General features: G+C 41.1%; 1 protein-coding gene across 1 annotated transcript in view; it reads right to left on the bottom strand.

The window, feature by feature from the left end:
* Positions 1–26,245, bottom strand: part of LOC110954286 (cadherin-6-like) — a 111,127-nt gene that overhangs the window by 53,842 nt on the left and 31,040 nt on the right. The window contains exon 2 of the mRNA XM_022198759.2: positions 20,122–20,467. Coding sequence (XP_022054451.2) covers positions 20,122–20,343 — 222 coding nt within the window. The 5' untranslated portion in view covers positions 20,344–20,467. The remainder of the gene's footprint in view (positions 1–20,121; positions 20,468–26,245) is intronic.

Here is a 26,245-nt window from a genome sequence, read left to right as displayed (position 1 = left end):
CCAGTGCTTCCACATCCCAGACTGATAGCGAATGGCACCACAGCCGATATTCACCAGCGACACAATCACTTCATTATTTGAGATATTCAGTCTACAAATAAAACTGTACATCATCTTACGCAGTGTGGTTTGCAGAGTGTTAATTCCAGCTGAGACAAACATCTCACTCGCACTAGCCCATCTTGGTCTCCTAAGAAGAACACGCAAGGCGTCATTGTAGGCCACCTGCAGTCTTTGTAATGTTCCTTTCTTGTACTTAGTCCAAAGGTGAGCAGTGTACAAAGGCGTGATATACGATTTAAACAACATTATCTTCATTTTGTCAGTGCAAGAACCAAATTTTCATGCCAGTGTATTTGCTTGAGTGTACAATGTTCTACATTGTCTATTTATGTCATCATCATCAGACAAATCCTCTGTGACGATGTGACCAAGATATTTTATTTTGTTTGTTACTGTCAGCACATATTAATTTTGGTATCCGAATATTTCGTTACCGGGCGGAACGAATATTCGGATATTCGTCTTTAATAGGACCCAAATATCCGGACACCAGAAACCACTATTCGGGCCAGCCCTGAGCCACACGCAGCACTCAGACGAAGCCTTCTGCTGCCCTTAAATCCTGTGGTTGTTGGACATGTGTTGGTTCATACACAGCGTGGAAAAATCTGAAAACAAGCCTAAAAATAAAAAGGAAACAAAGTTATGGCAGCTTCTGTTCTTAATGAGTAGTCAGAGCACCAGAGACCGGCCGGTACGCTCAGAAGCAGGAATCACACACTGCTGCTGTTTAAATGAGAACACATGACAGACTTCTGTATGAACTGCAATAATGCAAAAACAAAAGTTCCAAGCTACAGCCGTGCTAGCAGCTCTGCGCCACTGTAGCCTGTCCATCCTCAGATGAAAAATTAAAGGTTTTATCCAGTGAAAAATACTAAACTATGCCAGCTCTGACCACCAGACTAATAAACAAGTAATAAAAAACTAACGCAGCATTTTCATTTGGAGGTCAATTACCGTGACAGTGGATGCTTTAAAATCCCATTGCATTTCAGTTAGACAAACTAAAACAGATGGGTCGCTTCTATTTTAACCATTCTGCTCCTTGATTTCAGTTCTTAATGATTCTCAGTTCTAATAGTTGGACATGTGGACTGGTGACATTTACAACATGAATGTATTAGTGATGATAACCGCTGGTAAAACAGTAAGTGGAGACCGATACCATTCAGAAACAATCACATAGTTTTTGTTGTTTTCCTGTTAATCAAGAAACTCAACAGCAGCTGATTAAGGGAGAATAAAGCTGCATTCTCTATCTATTAACCTTCATGTCGTCCTGTGGGTCAAACTGACCCGTTTTAAAGTTTGAAAATGTGGAGGAAAAAAACATATTTTCACAGCGAAACTTCTGATGTCCACATTTTCAACATTTTTGGGAAATGTTTAAACATTTTTTTGTGGAAAAAAGAAATGCTAAAAATGTTTCTTAAGAACATTCACGTAAAAATCAACCAAAATCCAGAGAATTTTGCTGGATTTGGTTGATTTTTATGTGAATGTTCTCAAAGAAAATATTAGAAGTTTTACTGATATTTATGGAATCATTTTAGGTATTTTTAGGATTTGTTTTGAAGATTTTTGCTCATTTTTGCAAATATTTACAAGAATTTTCTTGCCAAATTTGTGGGATTTTTTTGAAAATAAAATTTTTAAGGGAAACTTTGAAGGAATTATTGGAATTTTCTTCCTGAAGGTTTTGCAAACTTTCATAAATTTGGAGGAATTTTTTTTGCTGAATTTTTGGATTTTTTTCAAACAAAGAAACAATAGTTTTTGGTGCCTGTAAATGAGGACAACAGGAGGGTTAAGATAAATGCAGCCGCGTCACACACAGATAGTGGTAGATATGGAGCACATGTGATTTTCTACATTTACATTGGACTTTCTAAATGAACTCTGCTCTCCACTGGTGTCGCCTTCTAATTAAAATAACATGTAGAGCAAACAGTCAAGCCTGTAGATTGCTTTAAATGACAGCTTTAACAGGTATGTGTTCTGGAGGTAGATTAATCCACACAGAGATGAAACTGACAATGATTTCCTTTGGGTTTAATTACAAACCATCTAATGCCTCATGTCAGAGTTCTCCTCTAACAAGCACAATCAGAGCAGGGCTGAGAATCCCAGTCAGGGTTTGGTGTGTGCAGGGATATGCCAGGAATGGAAATCAGCAGCAGACATCTTTATGTAGCATCCAGCTGATGAGACACTGAGCTGTGCAGTGCTGGAGGTGTTCAGGGATGCTCCAGATACTGCAGCTCTGCAGCATCCTGTGATAGTTGAAGGCTGGATGTGCGGTTTCTTCACAAGGCCGTCAGAGATCATTATCCACTAATGCAGGCTCATGTTTCATTTGTACAATGGCTTTACATGCTAAGAAAGCTGCAGTTCATTATGTGGGTTGCTATCCTAACCCAGAACTCGATGAGAGCACCAGCCTCAGAGCTTTCTGGCCTTCAGAACTCACTTCCCTGCCCATACCAATCAGCCGTGATGGGAAACAAGAGTGCTGACTCACAGCCTCCACTTCCTTTTCAACAAAAAATAAATAAAAAATCCAAATCTGCAGACTTGGCCTGCTGGAATTTTGCTGGGTTGTCAATGAGAGGATTTTGCTTTCAACTTAATATCTCTGTCCCCACAGAAGTCCTGTTCCTCTGAAGGAATAAAAAAAAAAAGCCCAGTCCAAGGTCTGCTTCAGCCAGTGATGACATTACAATGAAAAACACCATGAAACCCTTGGAGCTACTTTCAGGTCTGCTCCGGAGGTTTGCCTGTTGCAAATACTTAATATGTGATCTGACCAAACGCACTGAAGGTTCTGCCCTCCTTCATCGTTCTCTGGATTGATTTTTACTGGTTTCGGCCTTGGTAGCCCGCCTCACTGTTATTCTGATGAGGTTCACATTGATTTCAGCGCCCAGGGGCCCAGCGGACGGCTAACAAATGAAAGCAGTAACCAGTGGAAGCTCTGAGGGCCAACGTACACAGAGCTGGGCTGTGGGGGGGTTCTGGCTGTCAGAGACGATGTGCTGCTTTGCCAGCCGTCGCCTGTGTGATCGCTGGCTCTATCTCACACATACCTCCATTTTCTGTGCTGCTGTTTTAATGTGCCAGCTCTATTTTTACACTGCTACTGCACTGACTAGATTTACCACAAACTGGCATACTAATACAAAAAGGAAAACACAAATTACGTACTTACTTGCTGTATTTATATGCACCTTTTGGAATTCTCTACAGGTGAGTTTTTACTGCTTAGTGCTGCACAAGTGAAGATAACTGGCCACTGACAGAACTACATTTCTTCTGTCAAGGCTAAAAGCGTGCAGAAACAAACTGCCACTCATGAGGTTTATGTTGGCGCTGCAGTGAGAAGAGGCTCTTTCAGGTGGAGGACAAAGAACTGTGTAAATGCAGATGTCTATTTTACAAACACCAAAAACACTTCCTCGCATATTTATTCATTCCTTATTTTATTATTCTTGGTTAAGCTGAATCACAAACTCTTTGATTCTAATTTACTATCTAATTGTTCATTTTATGTCCATGCCTCTCTGTGTGTGGGGAATATCTATAAAATGTCACTATGCATAAAAAGGATTTTTGTCTTTGGAGGGATGGACTGCCCAATGAAAGGGAACCTGTGATTGTCTGTTATATCAGCGCGGTGTGACAGACTGTTACCTGTCCAGGTGTCCCCTTCCTTCACCCGATGTCAAACTGGTCCAGCTTCCAGTGACCCTAATGAGGATTAAGCGGTGTGTAGATGACGGATGGATTGTCGAACAGCTTCATTATTCAGTTATAAAAGTGGCTAAATAATACTACATGGATACTTATATTTCCCTCAGAATAAACCCTCCTGTTGTCCTCATTTACAGGCAGCAAAAAATATTGTTCCCTTGTCTGAAAAAAATCCAAAAATTCACCAAAATATTCCCCAAATTTCTAAAAAATTTTGCTAAATCTTCAGGAAAAAAAATCCAAACATTCATTAAAATTAAAAGCTTTATTTAAAAAAATTAAATTTGGCAAGAAATAAAATGTTAAAAAATAAAATAAATAAATAAAAATTGTAAATATTTTCAAATAAATAAAAATATTCCCCAAAAAAATACTAAAAGTATCTAAAGTGATTACATATATATATCAGTAAATCTTCGAATTTCGCTGGATTTTGGTTGATTTTTTTTTTCAAATGTTCTAAAAGAAATGTTTTTTTTGACATTTCTTTTTTTTTCCCACCAATTTTTTTTTTTTTTTTTTTTTACAATTTCCCAAAAATGTTGAAAATGTGGACATCAGAAGTTTCACTGTGAAAATATGTTTTTTTCCCCACATTTTCAAACTTTAAAACGGGTCAATCTGACCCACAGGACGACACAAAGGTTAATAAAGTATCCATCCATCCATTCATCCATCCATCCATCCATCCATCTATCCATCTATCCATCCATCCATCAGCCATCCATCCATCCGTCATCCATCCATCATCCATCCATCCATCCATCATCCATCCATCTATCCATCGATCCATCATCCATCCATCTATCCATCCATCTATCCATCCGTCCATGCATCCATCCATCATCCATCCATCTATCCATCCGTCCATGCATCCATCCATCATCCATCCATCTATCCATCCATCTATCCATCCGTCCATGCATCCATCCATCATCCATCCATCTATCCATCCATCCATGCATCCATCCATCATCCATCCATCTATCCATCCATCCATCAGCCATCCATCCATCCGTCATCCATCCATCATCCATCCATCCATCCATCATCCATCCATCTATCCATCCATCCATCATCCATCCATCCATCCGTCATCCATCATCATCCATCCATCCATCCATCATCCATCCATCTATCCATCCATCCATCAATCTATCCATCCGTCCATGCATCCATCCATCATCCATCCATCTATCCATCCATCCATCAGCCATCCATCCATCCGTCATCCATCCATCATCCATCCATCCATCCATCATCCATCTATCCATCCATCCATCTATCCATCCATCCATCATCCACCCATCCATCCATCCACCCATCATCCATCCATCATCCATCCATCCATAAGTAGCATAAACCTGAGCTTATTGTCAGAGTTTTACTTCCTGTGTTTATGAGTAAACAAGTACAAATTTCATCATCTCCCCAAATCCGAACACTAGAAACGTAACAGAACAAGAACTGAGTCCACAGCTGTCCATGTGAACATCCTCTACTCTGCACTCATGACAGTTTGTAAGTAGTTTGACCTCTTTGTTTATCTCCTCTGACATTTCTTTTTACATCTCTTCTATGTCCTCCTTTTGCTTTGCCGCTGCAGCTCCATCTAAACCTGCTTGTAGATGCTCCACCTGTGATGTTCTTCCAACACACATTAAAAGGGGACAGGACACAGCCAGAAGTTGTGAGCTGCTGTGCCACCACGCCTCGCCAGAACAGCATCAATAGCTCTTGTTCCATCGTGCTCATCGCCGGGTTCCTGACCTCTGAATAACTATCAAAATACCCATTGTTTTTCAGTGTTGCACTCAGAGCTGGCTTCTGAGAACAAAAACACCCACACCAATCAGAGAGGAGGCATTATTAAGCCAACATCATCTGCTTTTGCTGGAGCCAGAAAGTCAGGGGCATGAAAGCGACGACAAAAACTGAGACAAGTGTGAATGACTCACACAAGTCTGCGCGAGTTGATGCTCAGGAATAACTCTTAGCAGCCACTACTGATGTTTTTATGTCAACGGAAAACAACGTCAGCACGACAGATAGCTCAATAACGGCTAAAAAAGCTAAAAAAAAATCAATATCAATTTAAGGTACGTCAGGTTGTTCGATGGATGGGTGAATTGTAGCGCTACAATGTAAAGAAAAAAGAAGCATGTAGAACTAGAGGCACATTATTAACCTGTGTTATCTTCACAGCGTACTTATGACCTGTGTTACTGCTAAATTATGGCGTAGCATTTAGCATCATCCCATCATAATGACAGTAATACTAAATGTAGTCATGGTGGTGCTGCAGCATGTACATCTTTTTAATTTGTCACCAGTCTAACTTATCTGAAAAGTGTTTTTACACTCTGTTAACTTCTATTTAGAGGATGTGTCATTAATGAAGCAGAGCAGCACCAGGGTTTCTGCAGAAATCAGTCAAATTTAATGCTTTTTAATGCCATTTTACTGTCAAAATTTAATGCCATGACTGTGAACTCAAGACAACTTGCACAGGTTTTATTTTTATTTTTTTTTTGTAAAAGATGACTTTATATGAAAGCTGTCCCTACATTGTACTACTTCTGAATCCATAAACACTGCCTGGAACAGTTCAGAAAAGCCTTCACTGGGTGCATATGTTCAGACATTAAAGCACCTCCGTCTGCATTGGACCCAAAAGACCGCTTGATTTCCCGACGGTAGCGGTGGTCACTACAGCTGCAGTTGTGCTGCTTATGAGGGTCGAAGAAGATGCTGAAGACGTTCCGCCGTTGGTCAGAGTAAAGTAACTAGCCACAGTTAACCGCTGTCTGCCTCTCACAGCCGGTTTGTGGCTGCATGTCAGATTTCATGGTTTTATTTCTTTTTTCAAGCACTGCAAAATCCTGCTCCGTCTTGACCACCAACAGGATTGAGCCATTCTCTGAATTTCATGTTTTCTAGCCATTTTTGCTTGTATTTGCATTTCCTCATTTCCCAGCTCTCCTCCTCCTGGTCCAGCCTGTCGGTCATTTTACAAACATCCAGTTTTTGGTAATTGTACCTGACCGGCCAGAACAATTATCACAATGCTTTGGCACATTTATGCGGATCTACATATCTGGTGAATCGCAGTCTATAATGATATATTACTATTATTATTAATGTTCTATATTATCAAATATTTTTCTTGAAAACTGCAGAAATTTCTAATGCCACTGAGAGTCAAATGTAATGGTTTTTAATGCTTTTTAAGCCCTGCAGAAACCTTGACTACTGTAATGCTGCTCTCCTGCAAAGTTGAAGGACGTGTAAAAACAAAAGAATCAGAAATGATTCAGCAGGTTGAGGAAAGCTTACATCTGTACTGAATGCGGCACAATGCAACTAGATTCTGTCGGCTTCCCTGTGAGACACACAACCACGTTGAGATAACCTTAGTGACCGACTGCGATGTGTAAAACTGGTGCAGTTCCTCTGAAAATGAAGAAGGACGGATGACAAATGAGCTCCAGCAGCTAAAAAGCTTCTTCTCCAGTCCTGTGTGAACGGAGAGCAATAACTCCAAGCAGGAAACAAACACTAAGCCGAATTAAAATGATTCCTCCGGTGGAGAATAATGATTTTAATAAAACTTTAGTGTGTGGTTGGGCTGGACATGTTATTCTGGTGGATGATGGATGATTCGGGGAAAGAGCCAAACCACTCCAAACACAATTCTGAGCAACTCTGATGAGACTGAGGGGATAATTAGACTCTTCCACACTCGTACCACATTTCAAAGACAGCAAAAAGCTATTTTTTTCCTGGGGGTCTTCCTGGCTCCTACTGATAACCCCCCGCCACACACACACACACACGTATGCACAAAGCGACGCTGCTAATCAGCAGAGTGGTGGGATGGGTCACACTTCATCTGCCTGGTTCTGCCGTATGAACAGAAGAAATTGCGTCAGCGAGGCCACACACTTACAAAAACAGATGCTGCTGCTGTCTTCTCAAACCGCTGAAGACATTCTGAGCCGCTATACTTCACATACTCCACTTTTTTCCCAGCTCCTCATCTCATATCACAGCCTTTTTTCCCTCTCTTCACCTTTGACAGGGATTATTTTTGAAATATTCTGATTGTGTTTTCTTAAGCCCACGAGCCAAAGGAAGTGTTGAACAGATGCTGGGATAATGCGGCATGAATTCAGGAAGACTGTGAGAGAATTTAAAATGACATCTACTGAGAGTGACAAACACGAGGTGTCCAGATGTGCTTCCCTCCTCTTCACGCCCTTCCATTGCTCTAAGTGTTCATATAAAATTATAAAACATATTCTGCCCATGTTTCTTTACCACATTTTGATTTATTTACATTCAGCTTTGATCCTATTCAGGCATAATGTTGACCAGACACAGAGAACCCTGGTTATTAACACCTCTTCAGGCTTTATTTTCTGACTGTCTGCAGTTGTTTTTTTTTTCTCTGCATGCAGTAAATCCCATGTCGTTTCAAATCAATGCCATTTTTCTACCCACTGAGCTTCCTCACAGGTGAGGATGAACTCGGTTTGTTTCTGTGCTTCATTTACCACTCTGCTGGGATTAGCTGCTCCATCTGATCACCAATAACGGAAGACAAGTGCAACAACACCAGCAGTACTTTAGGAGCAATTCTGACATTCAACAGTCACCATCACAGAGTTTCTATGGAGCACAGGACGCAGACCAGAGGAGTTAAACAGGCATCTAGGTGAAACTAGAATATGTTTTTTACACGGACAACAATCTAGAACTGAAGAACTGCAGAAGTCCATGGGATATATCTGCACACATTTTTATTAAAAGGGAAAAAAAAAAAAAGTTATGTTCATTATAATCACGTCTTCACAAATCCCATACTTATTTATCATGGAAACAATCATTTATTAATAAAAATGACTGGATATCACTAAAATGTCAGCTATGTTACACACAGTTACGTATTAACCCGTCCAGAATGACCTGAAAATGATCCATAATTACAGAAAATTAGTCCACAATGACATTAAACTTGTCCTAAATGGCTCCAAAATTATCCCAAAGACACAAAAATGATCCAAAATGACGAGAAACGATCCAAGCTGACATAAAATTTGCTGAAAATTACAAGAAAATTGTACAAAATGACTCAAAAATTGTCTGAGTCTATCTGTAATTAAGGGACTTCTTCCATGGGATATATCTGAATACATTTTTATTAAAAGTAAAAAAAAAAACTGTTTTTTATGTTCATTATGATCATGTCTTTACATATTTTATAATTATTTATTACGGAAACAATCACTTATTAATTAAAAATGAGTGGATATCACTAAAATATCAACTAAATAACGTCTGAATTTAACACCAACCACCTTCTAATGAGCTAAACAATAATAAAATGAGCTGATTCACAAATAGTTTGGATTGTGTTCTTTTATTAAGTTGAGATAATCAGGACAGAATTTTCTTTTAGGGCAATATATCAGATTTTATATGTAAAATAACAAATTAAATCCCTTTCCACTAAGTTCCCCATTACAAAAACACCTCTCCAGGAAGAAGTGTGTTAATTCCAGATCACATGACCTGCTCCACATGATGTCATTTCCTCCTGAAGAAAAGACTGGCCAGACTCCAAGGCTTTCTGACTTATTTAATTTAAAGTAGTCAACAGGTTTACTATGATATCCTTATGAATAACTTTACATTTTACTCAGTTGTATGTATAATATTTAGAAGAATCTTTCTCTAAAATGCCGTGTGGTGTTTGGTTATGTTGATTTTAGGCCTGAAAGCAGCAAAAATGTCAACTATGACACAAAAAGTCCAGCTATTATATATCGAGCCATGGGCATTGGTGACAGTACAGTCGACACGTTCTTCAACAATCTGAGGCTTTTCTTTGCTGTACTGAGATGTCCTTGGGCGTAATAGACCTAAATGTGCTCCATGAAAACGAATACAGACTACACAACCTTTAAACAACCTCCTAACTGCAGTCTTATATACACTTTAAAAACACTTAGATGGAGGATAGACGGAGCCGGTTTTACTCACGTCTTATCTTTATCCACGCTGTGTTTTAGGCTAGCTGCTCTGTTCTGCTACAGACAACATTTCACGAAACCTCTCTCATAATTGTGTCAAGTGAACAATTCCTTCATCCCATCAAACCGGGCCCGTTTCATTTATAATTGAACAAATGGAACATCCCATAACATCACTATTTACTGTATGATTTCAGCTATTCTGCTGTGAATGAAGCTCAGCTAATGCCTTCCCTTTCCTCCCCTGAATCGACTTGCAGTGTTTCACCTTTTCGCTCTCTTCTTCTCTGTGTACTTTCTCTTTCTGCTGCCCCTCACCTCGCCGTCTTCTCATAGCTGACTTTCTGTTCTCTGGTTTCTTTGCTTTTGTTCTTTTGTTCTACCTGTCCTCCTTCCTTCTTTCAACACCTTTTCTGTGCACATCCTTCACATCACAGAACCAACATTTTCTCAGTTTCTTCCCTTCGTTCCTCCTTCCTGTGTAATTTCCCCTCCTTCCCTCCTCCTCCCTCCTTCTCTCCCTTTTGATCCTCGCTGCCTTTTCTCTCCAGCAGTGTTCAGTCTGATTTGATCTGTCAGTCTGCAGGGCTGCAACACCTCCGTGCTTTCACCTAACACAAGCTGACGAAGCCTGCGGACATTTCACCACAGCACATTTCCAGAGCAGAGGATGCTTTCTGGAGTCCTTATGTGTCCCAGATCACTGTCTCCGCCACCATATCTCCACCATACTGCTGTCTCTCGTGGTTTTTCGCAATCGCCCTCATGCTGACAGCGCTACAACGTTTATTAGGCGCAACAAGATTTTTTCCTGCTCGCTGCTATTTCCAACTTTTACTAAAAGCAGAGCAGTGCCTGTTGGAAATGTGCTGTTTGGATGATCACAGCTCGCAGCATCAGTGGCTGACATGTTTTGTCGCAGGATGATGATTGGGGTTGCCAACATTTAGCTGCAATAGTTGTGTTTGGACTGCAATCTAGATATATATGACTATCTAAAATGATGAATTACAATAATTAACAATTACTGTTTCTTTACGCAGTTCATCTTATGTGTAGGGCTGGACCAGAATATCTGAATATTTGTTCGCTACGGTGGTATCCGGATATTAATTTTGGTATCCGAATATTCACACACACACACCCCCTCCCCCCTCCCGGTCGGATGTTACTGGGCGGAAAGAATAGTCGGCGTTACTGTCTTCCCTCCACCTTCGGCTCATATCGGTTCATCCCGTCCTGTGATCACATAAACATATACACATATGTCTAAGTGATCACCCCTTCCTCCTCCAGATGTAAATATTCGGAGCTCGTCTCTTCCCTTCGCCTTCGGTCCACTTCGGCTCATCTCGTCGTGTTCGGCTCATCTCGGCTCCTCCATTCCTGTTTCTTACCACCTGAATGTCCGGGTTGCTGCCGACTCTGACGTCACGCTTCACTTTGTTGCATAAACACAAGACAAGATGCTGAAGACCTCCGCTGTTTGGGAATTCTTCAGCTTAACTGAAGACAAAATGAAGGCAAAATTTGGACCCGGGAGACCAGACGAACGGATCCGAATATTCGGAGCCCCCCCGTCGGACGTTACGGGGTGGAACGAATATTCGTATATTCTCTTTAATAGGGCCCGAATATTGGGAACCCAGAAACCACTACTTATGTGTGTGTTATATTCACAAGATATGGCTGAAGAAAGCGTTGCTGTTGTACCACCAGGACAGCTGTAATGACATTTGTTGTTGCAGCCGTTCTGGTCCACACATTTTCAGACCCTGCAGTGGTTGAAAGCATGGCGGCCTTTGGGGTCCCATACAGCTGCCCGTCTCTCCTGTTCACCATCTGCATATCTGACTGCTGTCAAAGCGGAAAAGAAAACCACTTTTGGCCAAAGTATGAAAAGCGCTTATCCAGACAGCTCTAAAGTGAACAATGCACCTCCCTCAGTCCCCAACAAAACGCTCACAGTGAAGAACATCCAATGAATGGCTGTCAAGGAGAGCAAAGAACACACAGAGACTGCTGCTGTCTCCACAACACAGTGTCTGTTTGTGTCTTAATGTATGTTCCAACCATAATTACAAGGTCTGCAAAACATGGTCATCTCTCTTCCCTACGGATGCACTTTCTCGTCTTTATTTTCTCATTGTACTTTTCTTGTGATGCAGTCAGCGGTGGCAATCCATTCTGGCAGCCAGCAAATAGAAAAGATTTTATTTTTCATTGCTTTAGGAATACAGTTTGTAAGTTATGAAACCAAATTCAACAATTAAACCACTGAGATCAACACAGAGTCAACAAGGTCAAGAAACAAAGCAGCTGAGTGATTATCCAGATTATCCAGATTGTCAAACTCTTTCACCTAGAGGTAAAAAAAGATTGCACCGAAAATACTGCTAATAATTCATTACTGCAGAGAAAACTTCCAGCTGAAACTAAAGTAAGCAGAGCAGGACAAAGTTAAAGACGGAGGTTTGCTTCCAGCCTCTGATTGTGTTTTTGAACCGTCTGACTTCTTACTTGTCGTCGTGTTCCAGGATCCCACTAATTAACGGGATGAATACAATGTTCAGACCCACATGAAAGTAAGAGCCCAGCTGGAAGAGACCAGGATTATCTTTTAAGTTCTGGACCATCATAATTGACTCTGCATGAATGCACGCCACACAGGCACAAAACTTGTTTCTTTTTTTTAAATTTTGTCTTCCGATTCCAGATACTGTGAATGCTGGCGTTTGGCTCTCAGACACAGAGCTGATGATGTTTGTTATTCACTGTTTACTGTTCCTACATGGAAAAGGATGGTGTCAAGCAGAACACATGTGAAGATTATTCCAGTGTGCAGCTGTGTAACTCAACATTAATAAATCACATCATTTGATGAATATTCCGCGTTTGACAACGCTCCATGGAATCAGGAGTAAAAATATAGCGTGAATGTATTGCTGCCTGTGCTAAACACATCCCCTTCACAGTTAATCTGTCTGTAAACCACAGTGCTGTCACCAAACCATATCTGAAGCACCCAGCAGACCCCCCACAGTGAAGGCAACACCCCAGCAGGGAGGAAAAGTCTGCTGACTCTGCCTCGCTTCTCTCCGTGTTTACCTCAATCATGGCAAACTCTCGTTTGTTTCAAAGCTTACTTTGTTTTTGTGCTGTCAGACAGCAGGCTTCATACAGAGCAGCACAATACCTCCTGGCATCTGGCTACTGATCAAACAGCAGTGTTCCAACTATCATCACACTGCACTGTGTGCAAACTTCACTAATAGGCCTACGAGTGAGAATCTCCTCTAGATATTAAACACAGAAGCCAGTTAGGCAGAAAGTCCCTATATGACCCTACTAAGATGAGTGGACTTCATATACTTTATTAGAAGTGCAATAATATACCAACAAACAGCTTCACTGAGGACTCTTACTCATAAATGAATGGATGGAGTCTTTCTCTGCCCAGAGGAACACGGATGATTCTGTAAATATGTCATTTTTATTCTTCAAACAATTTGTATATAGACCATTGTTTTCAACACGTTCTCTTGCATGTCGCTCCCACTTGTTTATTCATAGCATCCATTAATTAAAAAAAGGACAATGCCTCAGAAACGTCTCATTCAGGAAAGCAAAACACCCATATTTATAATCTGCCAATCAAAGGATGGCACGAAGAAATTAGTAAAGACATCCAATTTCTAGCTAAAGCAGTGGCTTTGATCACTTATGGATTATGAATGGAATACACACAAAATATTTCCATTGAGACAGTGTCTAACTAGGCTCTGAAAAGGCCAACTCATGTTCTGCTTGTCTACAACGGTCCACGAGATGTTCCTTCTGTCATCTGCCCGTGTCCATAAAGTCAAACACGCTGGCTGCACACGTGTTCAAAACAAATGCTTTCCTGCAGGGAATCCTCCATCATCCACACCATTTAATTCATCATGAATAGAGTTGTAATTGCAGCCGTCACTGCAGGACTTTGGAGGTGCTCTGATTCGTACACGCTCACCATCGATGCTGCCAAAACACAGTAGGAAGTTGTAAATTGCCGGAAAATCTGTGCTACGTGTGCCTACTGTGCTCGGCACAGTTCAGGGATAATCTCACTGACACAGAGCTGCAGACCAATCTGTCACTAACCGCCACATCCTGCAAAAAGTGCAAAGTCACAGCCTCGTAGAAAGGTCTATGAAAGCCACGTGTGATTTTGTGCGTTTGATATTAGGGGCAGTGTGACCACATACAGACCAACATGTACACCCCCTGTCAAAATATTTCATCACATGGATGTGATCAGGACAGGACTCTGATCATACATGTAAAGTTTCAGGCAGATTGGAGCATGTTCAGGGCATTTACACAGCATTTGAAATTTCATGGCGAAGGATCAAAATTCCAGAGGCCGCCACGGACACGCCCTTTGACTTTGGAAAAAGATTTTAATAACTTTGGATCATTAAGGCCTCCTGTATGTACTGGCCCAGTTTGAGGTGAATTGGAGTTTCCCCCTAGGAGGAGTTTGCTCTAGAAAAAAATGAAAAATGGGCAAAATCTGACATTCAATGCAAAATAGTTCACTTCCTGTTGGGTTTGGAATGTGGCTGTCACTGACTTTTTTGTTCAGCCTGATGTGCTGCATATGTGTACCAAATTTGGTAGATACACCCCCTGTCAGAAGTTGTAGGACAGGTTCTACTTTATTTGAATGAGAAAGTGTCCTAAAACTTTTGACAGGGGGTGTATGTATTCCAGTATGAACAATTCCACCACCACTGTCTGCCTTCAAAGTCAGCATCTGTTGGGGTACAGTCACTCACAAGCCACGGTCTGACCTGAAAAGCTACAGATACCAAAGGTGAGAAGTGAAACGAAAAGCCAACATATTGCCTCGACAAGGTGTTGAGTCCTCGTGCACGTACAGGTGCACGTCTTCCTGTGTTCCTACTGCACTGTCAAAAAGAAAACTACAGTCTGTTCAGCAGAGACGACATTCTGAAAACCAAACTAGCTGCACTTGACATCAGAGCAGCCATGCGGGCCTCATTATGTCTAAATGTGTAATTGTGAATAAGCTGGAAATGTAGTTTGTTGTTGGTACAACAAAGTTGGATAAAAAACACAGCAGGGGTAAGTCCTCATGCTTTACATTCCTTAACTTACAACTCAGCTATGACCCCCTGGAGCTCAGCAGGCTGCAGAGTGACCCATAAACAGGGGCAATAGTCCCCACGCACCGCTCATGGGTTCTAATCCAGCTCATGGGCCGTTGCTGCTGGTCCTTCCCCCGTTCTTCTCTCCACTTTCCTGTCTCTCAGTAAAGCCGTAAAAGGCCAAAAAAGAGTTGCTTAGCTTTTGGTAGTTCTGTGAATCACACTCTTCAGCTAATAAACAAGTTCATATTGGCCAAATGAAGAATACACAGCAGTGACTATTCACAGAACTGGTACAACAATGAAATTTGACTTACAGGACGATGAACGAGCAAATCGTTTTAGGGCAAAACGTTGCCCTGAAACTTTTCTCAACTATTCTTTTCTGACTCTGTGGAGGAACCAGATTCTAAACTAACAGCAGGGCGATAATTTTACACTCAAACAGTCACTGCTTGAAGGATAAAACTTTCTGAAGGTTCAGGAATTCTCAGAGTTCTGCTTTGAAGCACTGATTGCTGCTGATTGCTCAAGTACTATCAAGTAAGTAGTGCTTGAGAGCATTTTTAAGAGTCCACAACTGCAAACAGGTTGCTTTGCTTGTAGTCAACAATAATCAGGATAAAGAGAGCCTCAGAGGCTGGGATGGACCGACAACCGAGTCCAGGAGTTTCTGTTTATCAGACAGAAACTAAAGTCTTTGAGTTTCAGAAAGTGAAACTGAGGCTGATGGCAAACTTGGAAGTGTGTGAGCTCAACATAATTCTTATATATATTGGTATGACTCAGAGAGAATTTTATTGGAGAGTTTATTACAGATGATGGCATTGAATTTAATGATACAGACTGGATAGAAACCTGGTGGAGGCTGGGCATCTACACAGCATCAGTGCTGTCAGTGCACCGACCACAATGGACAACCTTGTTCTGTCACCATCTCTGCTAAACTAAACTAAAACAAACAAAAGGTTTGCTCTTTAAAAAACTGAACATTTGGGATCCTCGTCTTGTCTTTAAAATTCCGTTTCTGACAAACTTTCCTCTGACTGGGACTCATTTTTTCCTTCAGTATTCAGGTACAAAGTCATCTGCAGCTCTAAAAGCAGGTTTTTCACTCATATCATCACACCCCCACCCACATGTGCAGTCACTGAGGCAGTCCTGGCCGGGTCCAACCAACATACTGATCCAGACTCATTTATTCTGTTCTAATTTGATCAAATAATGCGCTGCCAACATTCAGCAGTGTTCTTTTTCTGCATTCTGGCAAAGTTTGATCAGACAGTTTTGTTCAGTTTTGCGAGGAATCGTTTCCTCTCTCTGACCTGTTCTTCACACTATCGAAGTTTCTGCACAGAAACAGCTCTTACCGTCTGGTTTCCTGTGAGGCTGCATGAATTATGTGTTTTTTTTCTAGGAATCAGCACTGACTTACACTGATAATATCGATCTTCCTGTACCTCCTCATGTTCAGTAGCTACTGATGCTTTCACACCTTCTGGATTCTTACCTAACCTAGCAGAACTTGCTCACGAAATTAAACCCCAACTGGTCACAACATGAGTCGTGACTTTTGTCGCCGTGGTCACAGGAGCGCTCACATTTCTGAGGTTGTACTTTGGGCTCTGTCTCTGTTTGTTTTCATAGACACAGGATCAAATCTTCTACAGCTGAACCTAACTGTAATAAAGTTACTGTAATTTTCACTCATTTATAAAATAATTCTATAGCACTGTGTTCAGTTAAAATAGATACTGAGAGACACGATGTGATTTTGATCATAATGCAAAAGGTGAACGATGGGACATTTCATATGAATGAATATAAAACAGTATGAAATCTAAAACAATAAACAGATTAGAAAAGATAGAGCTCGGGCAGCAGACACAAACAGGATGCTGCGGATATTAGCACATCCAGCGAATGAGTCATTACATATGTACGGATGCCTCCCTGCATTCGGAGCGAGAAAACTCGACACCTTGCTGAAATATTCACTTCACTTTGCACATTCTGTCTTTGTGCCGATCCTGCCATTTTCCTCCCGTCAGCCTCTCCGTCCTCAATGTGCCAACACAAGTGTTTACGGTTTGGGAGAGCAAAAATATCGAACTACAACAGTTTTAGAGATTCCATTAATTGTGTAGCGAAAGCTTTTCATGGTGACGTCTGAGAGGACAGCTGTGCTTTCCCTGCTCCACAGCAACCGAACAACTCTGAGGCAGTCAGAATCTGAAACACAGCTTCACTAGTGTATGCCAGTGTCTATGTGATTAATCTACACTGATGTGTGCTTTGTAGTACATCTATACAAACAGCAGGACAGCTTTTATTTATGCCACATTTAAACAAATACACGTGCAGCTTTTCTTCTTGCTAATCCATCAAGGAACGCGGCAGAGTTCTGCGACAACAGTGAAGCTCCTGATGTCTCACAAAGCCTTTGTTTACGTTCAGCCTTATTCTGAACACAAAGTCGCCTTTCTGTCCTTCACTCCTTTCTTCACCATCAGAGCTTGTCTCCATTCCAGCTGCTTCTAAGTTTAGAAGCAGCTGGAAGTAATTTAGTAACATGAACACGCATATCACACGCCTGTGCTCAGCACAAGGTCATTTTTTATTAAAAATTTCATCCGTTGGAAATGATACGTCATCTGAGCAGCCTTGGAGGAGGACTGTGCTCTCTGACTGCTGTTCTTGTTTTGTATCTACCAGCTCCCCAGTGTTCACCATTCAGCTGCAAACTTAGTTTTTTGCTTTTTGGTGGATGGCAAACAAGAAAACAGTGAGGAAACAGTATCCAACATTAGGTTTCATCCCACTTTCAGGAATCTGCATCTAACCTGGTAAATTCAATTCTTTAATCTTTCTTTCTTTGCTTATCCAACCTGACGAGTTGCAATCATTTGCAAGTATCTTCAGGTCTTAGGTTCTCTTCATATGTTTGATCCCTTGTAGAGCGAGAAGCCAGAAACACAAGTGTTTCATCAGCTCACATCACCTAAAGCTCCTCTCATTGATTTTTACAACCTGCAGCTCCAACCTGGAAATGAGCTGAGCAGTAGCAGCAGCTGACTATTGATTAATATAGATTGTTCTGACACACAGAAAACAGCAGAAACCAACTGATTTTAACACTTGAACCAAGCAATGGATCCGTGGACGTTCTGATCCGCAGGTTTGAGGTTAAAGAACTCCAACGACTGACGTGATGCTGGAGATGTGGCAGTCAAACGTTTGTCTTTCACTCACAGTTTTTGACAGAGAGCACAATGACCAACACACAAAAAATACAGCTGGTTTGGAAAAAGTAATAATATAAAGACACACCTGATGAGAGACATGGACAACTGCAACTCTGCTTATTTAACCAGAGAGAGCAACGTTCAGCGAGAGCTATTCTGATAAGTTTGTTGCTTCTGTGTTAATAAATAAGTATTTCAGAAGAAGTAAAGACATTCGTTAGCATCTGAGTTTAACAGAACTGGGAATTTTGCTGAGGAGCTGAGATGAACCTGCTATCACAACCGCTCCTTAATTGACAGCTCAGGCTTTTCAGAGGGTTCAGACTTGACTAAACAGTGAAGTTGTTGAGTTTATTCCAGAGGGTGCACGATACTCCTAGGGCTCTACCCGAATATCCGAATATTCGTTCACTATGGCGGTGTCCGGATATTAATTTTGGTATCTGTCTTCCTTTCAGCACCATTAGCTAACACAATGTAGCATTAGAACACAGGAGTGATGGTTGCTGGAAATGTTCCTCTGTACCCCTATGGAGATATTCCATTAGAAATCAGCTGTTTACAGATAGAACAGTCATTTACCACATTAACTATGTCTACACTGGATTTAGCATTCATTTAATGTGGTCTTCATTGGAAAAAAAATGATTTTCTTTCAAAAATTAACATATTTCTAAGTGAGTCCAAACTTTTGAACAGTAGTGTAAATAGTGATATGAAAAAATACCAGATGATTTTAATAAGTATTTGGAAAGAAGTAATCATTTGAGAATGATTGAGATGAATTAGTAGGGGACGACAGTAAAAAAAACTATCTGAAAAAAGCTGAAGATTTTAGGAAATTGCATCATGTGACAACCCTGCTCTGGAGGGCATTCAGACAATTACGTAGTTGTGTTGTCTCGAGTATAAAGTGCACATTTTTGGTCCATGCCGTCCTTTGTGTAGCTGAAATTTTTCCAAACAACCAACCGCCTTGCATTTCTATTTTCAGCCTGATCTTCCTTTTCGGTGTTCACTTTGCTATGCAGCCTGCATGTCAACATACTGCGTGTCTTGTAAATAAATTTAAAAAGCTCAGTGTCTCCAAGAACCCTTAAAGCAGAGTAAATTATGTTCTGTCAGATGCCTCGTGGATTAGTCCTGCAGAACGAGAACGTGTGACTTTTCTTTTCGGATCAAGGAGCTGAAAAAGTTGCAGCATGACGTGCATTAATTTGCACTTCCTGTGAGGTGACTGCTGTACATGCATTGTGCAGCCCTACTTAAACCAACAAAAGAAAATGACTAGTGAGGAGCTGAGGGCAATATTGATTACCACAGCTTTAAAGCAAACCTATGTGTTTCATGAAAAGCTGCGTGTGGGGCCACGTGTGATTGTTACAAGGCAACTATCAAGGTAAGGTTAAAGCATACTGCAGCAGCAGAGAAGAGCCGCAGTGATTTTAATCAGCCTTTTCATCAGGAACAGAGCGATTATGCTATCACTCACCATTTAAATATTCTTTGTATTGCTTTTGTGCGACTGGATATTGAGATCCAAAAGCGATTAGTTTTGTTTTCTGTGCATAAATCTTCATGTGAAAGCTATATTAGCCGGTACGCGTCACTGATTTTTGGACACACTCGTGCAGCATTAATCAGCAGTGGTACTTCATTATGCTGCAGGCACAGAAGTCATGAGCAAATTAGGTAAAGAGTGATTAACTTTAGCATACATTTATATCAATAAAGCCTATAATTTAGGAGAGAAAGACAAACATAGCTGCTGAGTGTCTTTCCAACTAATCAAAGAATTCTTTTTGAGCACTGGGGCGAATATCATCAATGGATGCAGACAAAAATGAGGAGGTAAGGGGGCACAGCTCTTACCTTGCCAATGTACTGGTTGTCGCTGCCTGTATACTCCTCCTGCAGGAAAAACTGGTTCCACATCCAGCCTCTTCTCACTCTTTTGAGCAGCTTCTCTCCTTTGACGGCTGCTCCTACTCCCTCTCCGTCCAGCGCGGCGTCCATCCTCCGTCCATTCAAAGACAGTGCATCCAGGAACAGGCCGAGACAGAGCCATACAACGCCCACCAAGATAGTCCTCATTCTTCTGGAGGAGATGTAGGATGTTGGGGTAACAAATGTTCTATCTTCCCAGCTGGATCACTCTAATCTGGGAGACGGGTTCATCAGTCATAGTCCTTCAGGTTTTCACTGACTGCTGAAGGAGCTGTAAAAGAAGCAGAGAGAAAGACGTGAGCACACGACCGGGCTAAAGACTGAGACGAGGAAGTTAACGAGGCTCTCTTATGAGGGCAGTTGAGGGACTTCTTGGCACCTGAACCGCTTCATGTGGGAGTGCAGAATTTTTATTGATTTGGAAATGTATGTAAATAAAGTGGCGGTAAATAGGAGCGCCACAGAAATAAAAAGCCTCTCAGTCTATAGAGCTGCAGCACAGTGGCCTTAGTGGCAGCTAACTGGGCTTCTCAACCTTTTGGCAACTCATGAGACGATCTGTCAAGCAGTCAAACAGTTGTACTAGCCTGGAAACACAGCGCATTTCACATGCGATCTGTGAAATGCAGCCGTCTCACTGACCGTATCCTGAAAATGCTGAGAATAAAACAGCAGTGCACCATACTGTACCACTCTGCATTCATTCAGCGGCTGATCTGGGGTATAAGACGCAGTTAGAGAGAAAATTCTGCTTTCAGTCACAGTTATTTCAACTGTGCACATTTGGGTGTTTTTAAGCTTACATGTCGGCGACTGAAAACACTTTCTGCAGATGTTCGATACGCTGAAATGCTACTGCATCGGCGGATTAACTCAGATTAACTTCTACTTGTTTGCTCCGACTGTCAGCACAACACTTACTGCAAATGCTTCAAATTAGTCTACCAGGAGCGCTAGCACTTACTCATTGCTTTAGAGGGTAAATTATATAAAGTTCTCCAAATGGTACAGTAAATCAAACTGTCCTTTGGATAAAAAAATTCAGTAAAAAGTGAAAACTTTCTCATCATAATTTACTACAGATTTCCTTTACACCTGGCATAAAGGAAACGACACTGAAATGCACTCGTTGCTGCCATCGACAGTCATTCACGATGTTTCACAAAAGCACCAGTGTCAGGACCATCATTCCCCATTAAGGCAGAAAAGACAGAAATCCACAGAAAACACCACAGAGAGGATGTAATAACGGCAGAGAAGCTGTACATTACTGAAACCAATCAGAAGACAAGGTTGAGAAATAAATATGAAAGATAAGTGGCATGTAATCTTCACTATCACCCCGCACTGAAGGCGAGGACTTAAAAAGGTCTTTTATCAAGATGTGTTTATACAGTGAAAGGAGTGAATTATTCATGAATGGACGTGCTCTCACTGTTTCTATATGTAATGATGAAGGAATACTGAATACCTCCTTCATGAACAACCCGTATTGACTGTCAGATTCCTGAAGCTCCTTCGCCTCCATTTCCTGAAGAGTTTTAGTATTTTCCCTGTGAGGCTCCACTAATTGGTCACTTCTGTCCTAACAACAGGTCACATTTCTGTGTTGAATGTGAAAGGTGTTCACTTTAGTGGTGATCTATCGCTGCTTCTGCACAATTTTTGACCTTGTCAGCTCTGTTTTTCAAACTTTACTCTCATCAACCTGGATTAAACCAGCATCAATAATCAGCTTTGTTCAGCTAAAAGAAAGACGACCCTACTGTCAACTGGGGCTGGACCCGAGAATATTCGTTCACTGTGGTGGTATCCGGATATTCATTTTTGGTATCAGAATATTCGAAGACAAAACGAAGGCAAAATTTGGACCCGGGAGACCAGACGAACGGATCAGAATATTCAGGCCAGAACCCCCCTAGCAGCTGAAGAACCAGATGTTTGTGTTAGCGGAGACAAAAACCGAGTTAAAAGCAGAGTGAATATTGGACTTTCTCTTTATCTGTTGGATGTGTAAATAAGAAACTGTGTCTCAAACCAAGCGGACAGAACTGTGCAGTTTCATGTACTTACACACGTGGACAAAATTGTTGGTACCCCTCAGTTAAAGAAGGAAAAACCCACAATTCTCACTGAAATCACTTGAAACTCACAAAAGTAACAATAAATAAAAATGTATTGAAAATTAAATAATCAAAATCAGCCATTACTTTTGAATTGTTGATTAACATAATTATTTAAAAAAACAAACTAATGAAATAGGGCTGGACAAAAATGATGGTACCCATAACTTAATATTTTGTTGCACAACCTTTTGAGGCAATCACTGCAATTAAACGATTTCTGTATTTGTCAATGAGCGTTCTGCAGCTGTCAACAGGTATTTTGGCCCACTCCTCATGAGCAAACAGCTCCAGTTGTCTCAAGTTTGATGGGTGTCTTCTCCAAATGGCATGTTTCAGCTCCTTCCACATATGTTCAATGGGATTCAGATCTGGGCTCATAGAAGGCCACTTTAGAATAGTCCAACGCTTTTCTCTCAGCCATTCTTGGGTGTTTTTGGCTGTGTGTTTTGGATCGTTGTCCTGTTGGAAGACCCATGACCTGCGACTGAGACCAAGCTTTCTGACACTAGGCAGCACATTTCTCTCCAGAATGCCTTGATAGTCTTCAGATTTCATCGTACCTTGCACACTTTCAAGACACCCTGTGCCAGATGCAGCAAAGCAGCCCCAAAACATTACTGAGCCTCCTCCATGTTTCACCGTAGGGACAGTGTTCTTTTCTTCGTATGCTTGGTTTTTGAGTCTATGAACATAGAGTTGATGTGCCTTACCAAAAAGCTCCAGTTTGGTCTCATCTGTCCAAAGGACATTCTCCCAGAAGCTTTGTGGCTTGTCAACATGCATTTTTGCAAATTCCAGTCTGGCTTTTTTATGAGTTTTTTTCAGCAGTGGTGTCCTCCTTGGTCGTCTCCCATGAAGTCCACTTTGGCTCAAACAACGACGAATGGTGCGATCTGACACTGATGTACCTTGGCCTTGGAGTTCACCTTTAATTTCTTTGGAGGTTGCTCTGGGCTCTTTGGATACAATTCCAACGATCCGTCTCTTCAATTTGTCATCAATTTTCCTCTTGCGGCCACGTCCAGGGAGGTTGGCTACTGTCCCGTGGGTCTTGAACTTCTGAATAATATGAGCCACTGTTGTCACAGGAACTTCAAGCTGTTTAGAGATGGTCTTATAGCCTTTACCTTTAAGATGTTTGTCTATCATTTTTTTTCGGATGTCCTGGGACAATTCTCTCCTTCGCTTTCTGTTGTCCATGTTCAGTGTGGTACACACCTTTTCACCAAACAGCAGGGTGACTACTTGTCTCCCTTTAAATAGGCAGACTGACTGATTATGAGTTTGGAAACACCTGTGATGTCAATTAAATGACACACCTGAGTTAATCATGTCACTCTGGTCAAATAGTTTTCAATCTTTTATAGAGGTACCATCATTTTTGTCCAGGCCTGTTTCATTAGTTTGTTTTTTTAAATAATTATGTTAATCAACAATTCAAAAGTAATGGCTGTTTTTGATTATTTAATTTTCAATAAATTTTTATTTATTGTTACTTTTGTGAGTTTCAAGTGATTTCAGTGAGAATTGTGGGTTTTTCCTTCTTTAACTGAGGGGTACCAACAATTTTGTCCACGTGTGTATATCATCACATTCAAAGCTGTGAATTTTTAAGAGTTTTGTGCCCAATGTGCTGTTGGTCCTGCATGTTCTTTGAAAACCGTTCTGACTCTCCAAGAAATGCTCTACAGAGCTCTGAAGGAGTCCAGTGGTGTCAGACGGCAGATCCTTTAAGTCCTGGAAGCTGCTAGTTGGACTCTCTATTGATCCGACTTCTTCCAGCACATCTCCCAACACCTCGTATCACTGCTTCCACGTCTGTCCCTTCTGTGGACTGTTGGCTGCTCTTGCAGAAAAGCTCAGACTTGTCGATTTGTCCCTTGTAAAATTTGCTCAGGTCTTTACACCGGCCTATTACCAGGATGTTGAATATGAGAATCGACTGATAAATCAATGTTCAGTAAGTCCCTGACAATGACGCGCACAAGCTAGCTAATCAACATTATTCACTGTGATCAGTCAGAATGAGCCGGCTGGTCAGTACAGCCGCTGTTTAAATGAAGACTGAAAGCCTCTTCAAATATTAGTTTGAGGAGAGACAGACACAGTGAAGAACAGCTTTAATACTGCAATTAAATAACAGGAAAGAAGTTACCTTCACTTTTAAACATGCAAGTTTGATGAAAATGAATCTTAAAGACGCCAGATTTGAAGCAGTTCAAATGATAAAGCACATAAAGGAGTGAAGTTTTTGATTGATAATACAGAAGAAAACAACATGATTCTGGCTAATAACTTATTTAGTTAATTAGGATCAGTGTTCTGAGAAGCTCTGAGAAACTATTTTTATCATTTGTAGCTCAGAATTCTGTTAGATTTTTGTTGACTTTGGCTCATATTAGTGGTCATGGATTAGATGAATTTATTGTGGAAAACTGTGTTGATGTGTGAAATTATCACAGAAAATTTGAGCGGTGTGAAAAAACTAATTTTGAATAGTTGTGATCCTAAAGTTGCAAATCCAGGAACTGAATCGAGGACGGATTCATTCCTGACACCAACAAAACACCAGAGAGCAGATTTCTGTCAGTGTGATCAGTCCTTTAGTCTCACAGTGGGAGGAATACGAAACATGAGCTCCATTGTTACATCTCCTTTGTTTTGGATTTAATCCAGGTGTCAGTGTTTGTTCCTCAGGTTTAACAGTTAAATCTTGATTTTCACTGACATAATCCTTATTGGTTCAACCAGGCAGGAAGATTTAAGCCTCATTTACAGTTTGCTTCTCCGTCTCTTTCATCTCTCCTTCATGGCTAAGGCTTTAAATCTCCAAATTTAAGCTTATCCTGCTCTTCCTTTCCACCTCTCCTTCATGACGGATGTGGATTTAAATGTGAAACTCAGAGAAAGGAGCTTTCTCCAGGAAATACCTGTTCCCATGAAACAACATGTCGCTTTGTTGTATATGGAGTGGATTTGCAAGGATCGCCTTTTTTGTCATTTCCAAACACTGATCTTTCACTGTGATCAAAGAATGAACACTTTTTTTGTCTCTCCTACATACATGTTTCTGGTGAGACAACTCGTCTTTGCTTTAAAAAGCTGTCTTCCTGAAAGCCTGACAGCTAAGTTAGTAGGACCCATTCCACACAATAAAAGACAAAACCAACCGCTGATCCCGGTTTGATTCACGGACCTTTGTTGCACGTGTTTTTCTGGTATCTCTACATTTGCACTATCTGGAAAAAAAAGACCAAAAAACGCCCAGATAGATCATCTTTTAAAAATACGTAAATAAAAAAATAAATGCTTTCCTCAAACATCAGATTGAACGCTGGCTTAGTGGTTGGAGCATCTGAAAGAAACTCATCCCAAAAACTGCACCGGATCAATAAATCCATATGCGTTCACGGTGAAGGATCTGCAAGGAAAGCTTACGCAGCAATTACAACCCTGAAAGGAAATGTGCTTTTATCTTCCCACACAGAGCTTCTGTCAGTGCTGCAACAAGCTAAAATAATGTTCTTTTTCATCCGAGCTACTTTCCATACAAATACAATCCATGTCGGTCCGTTGACACACCGCTGTTCACACCAGAGCACTGTGACGTTTCTTTGCATTTTGTAATGACACAATCATGATGTGACTGATTAAAACCACTAAGTGACTAATCAACTAATTGCATGTATTGTGCACTGGCCATAGGGGTTCATCTGAAGGATGACGCCCCGTATTAGTTCACATTTTCAGCACTAGGGTGCAGTCCTGACAAGCAGCAGTGGTTTTCACCTTTCAGCCACCACAGAATGACTGCAGCGATCATCAGCTTCAGAAGGGCAGGACATTTCCTAATAAAGCCATCTTCTTCTCATCAAGATTAACCTCACGCTGTTCTGTAAACAAATCAGAACGTGACATGACTG

This window comes from Acanthochromis polyacanthus, chromosome 9 (assembly GCF_021347895.1).
Source record: "Acanthochromis polyacanthus isolate Apoly-LR-REF ecotype Palm Island chromosome 9, KAUST_Apoly_ChrSc, whole genome shotgun sequence".
Lineage (NCBI taxonomy): Eukaryota > Metazoa > Chordata > Actinopteri > Pomacentridae > Acanthochromis > Acanthochromis polyacanthus.
Note: the sequence above shows the minus strand (reverse complement) of the source record. Positions and strands in the feature narration are given on the sequence as shown.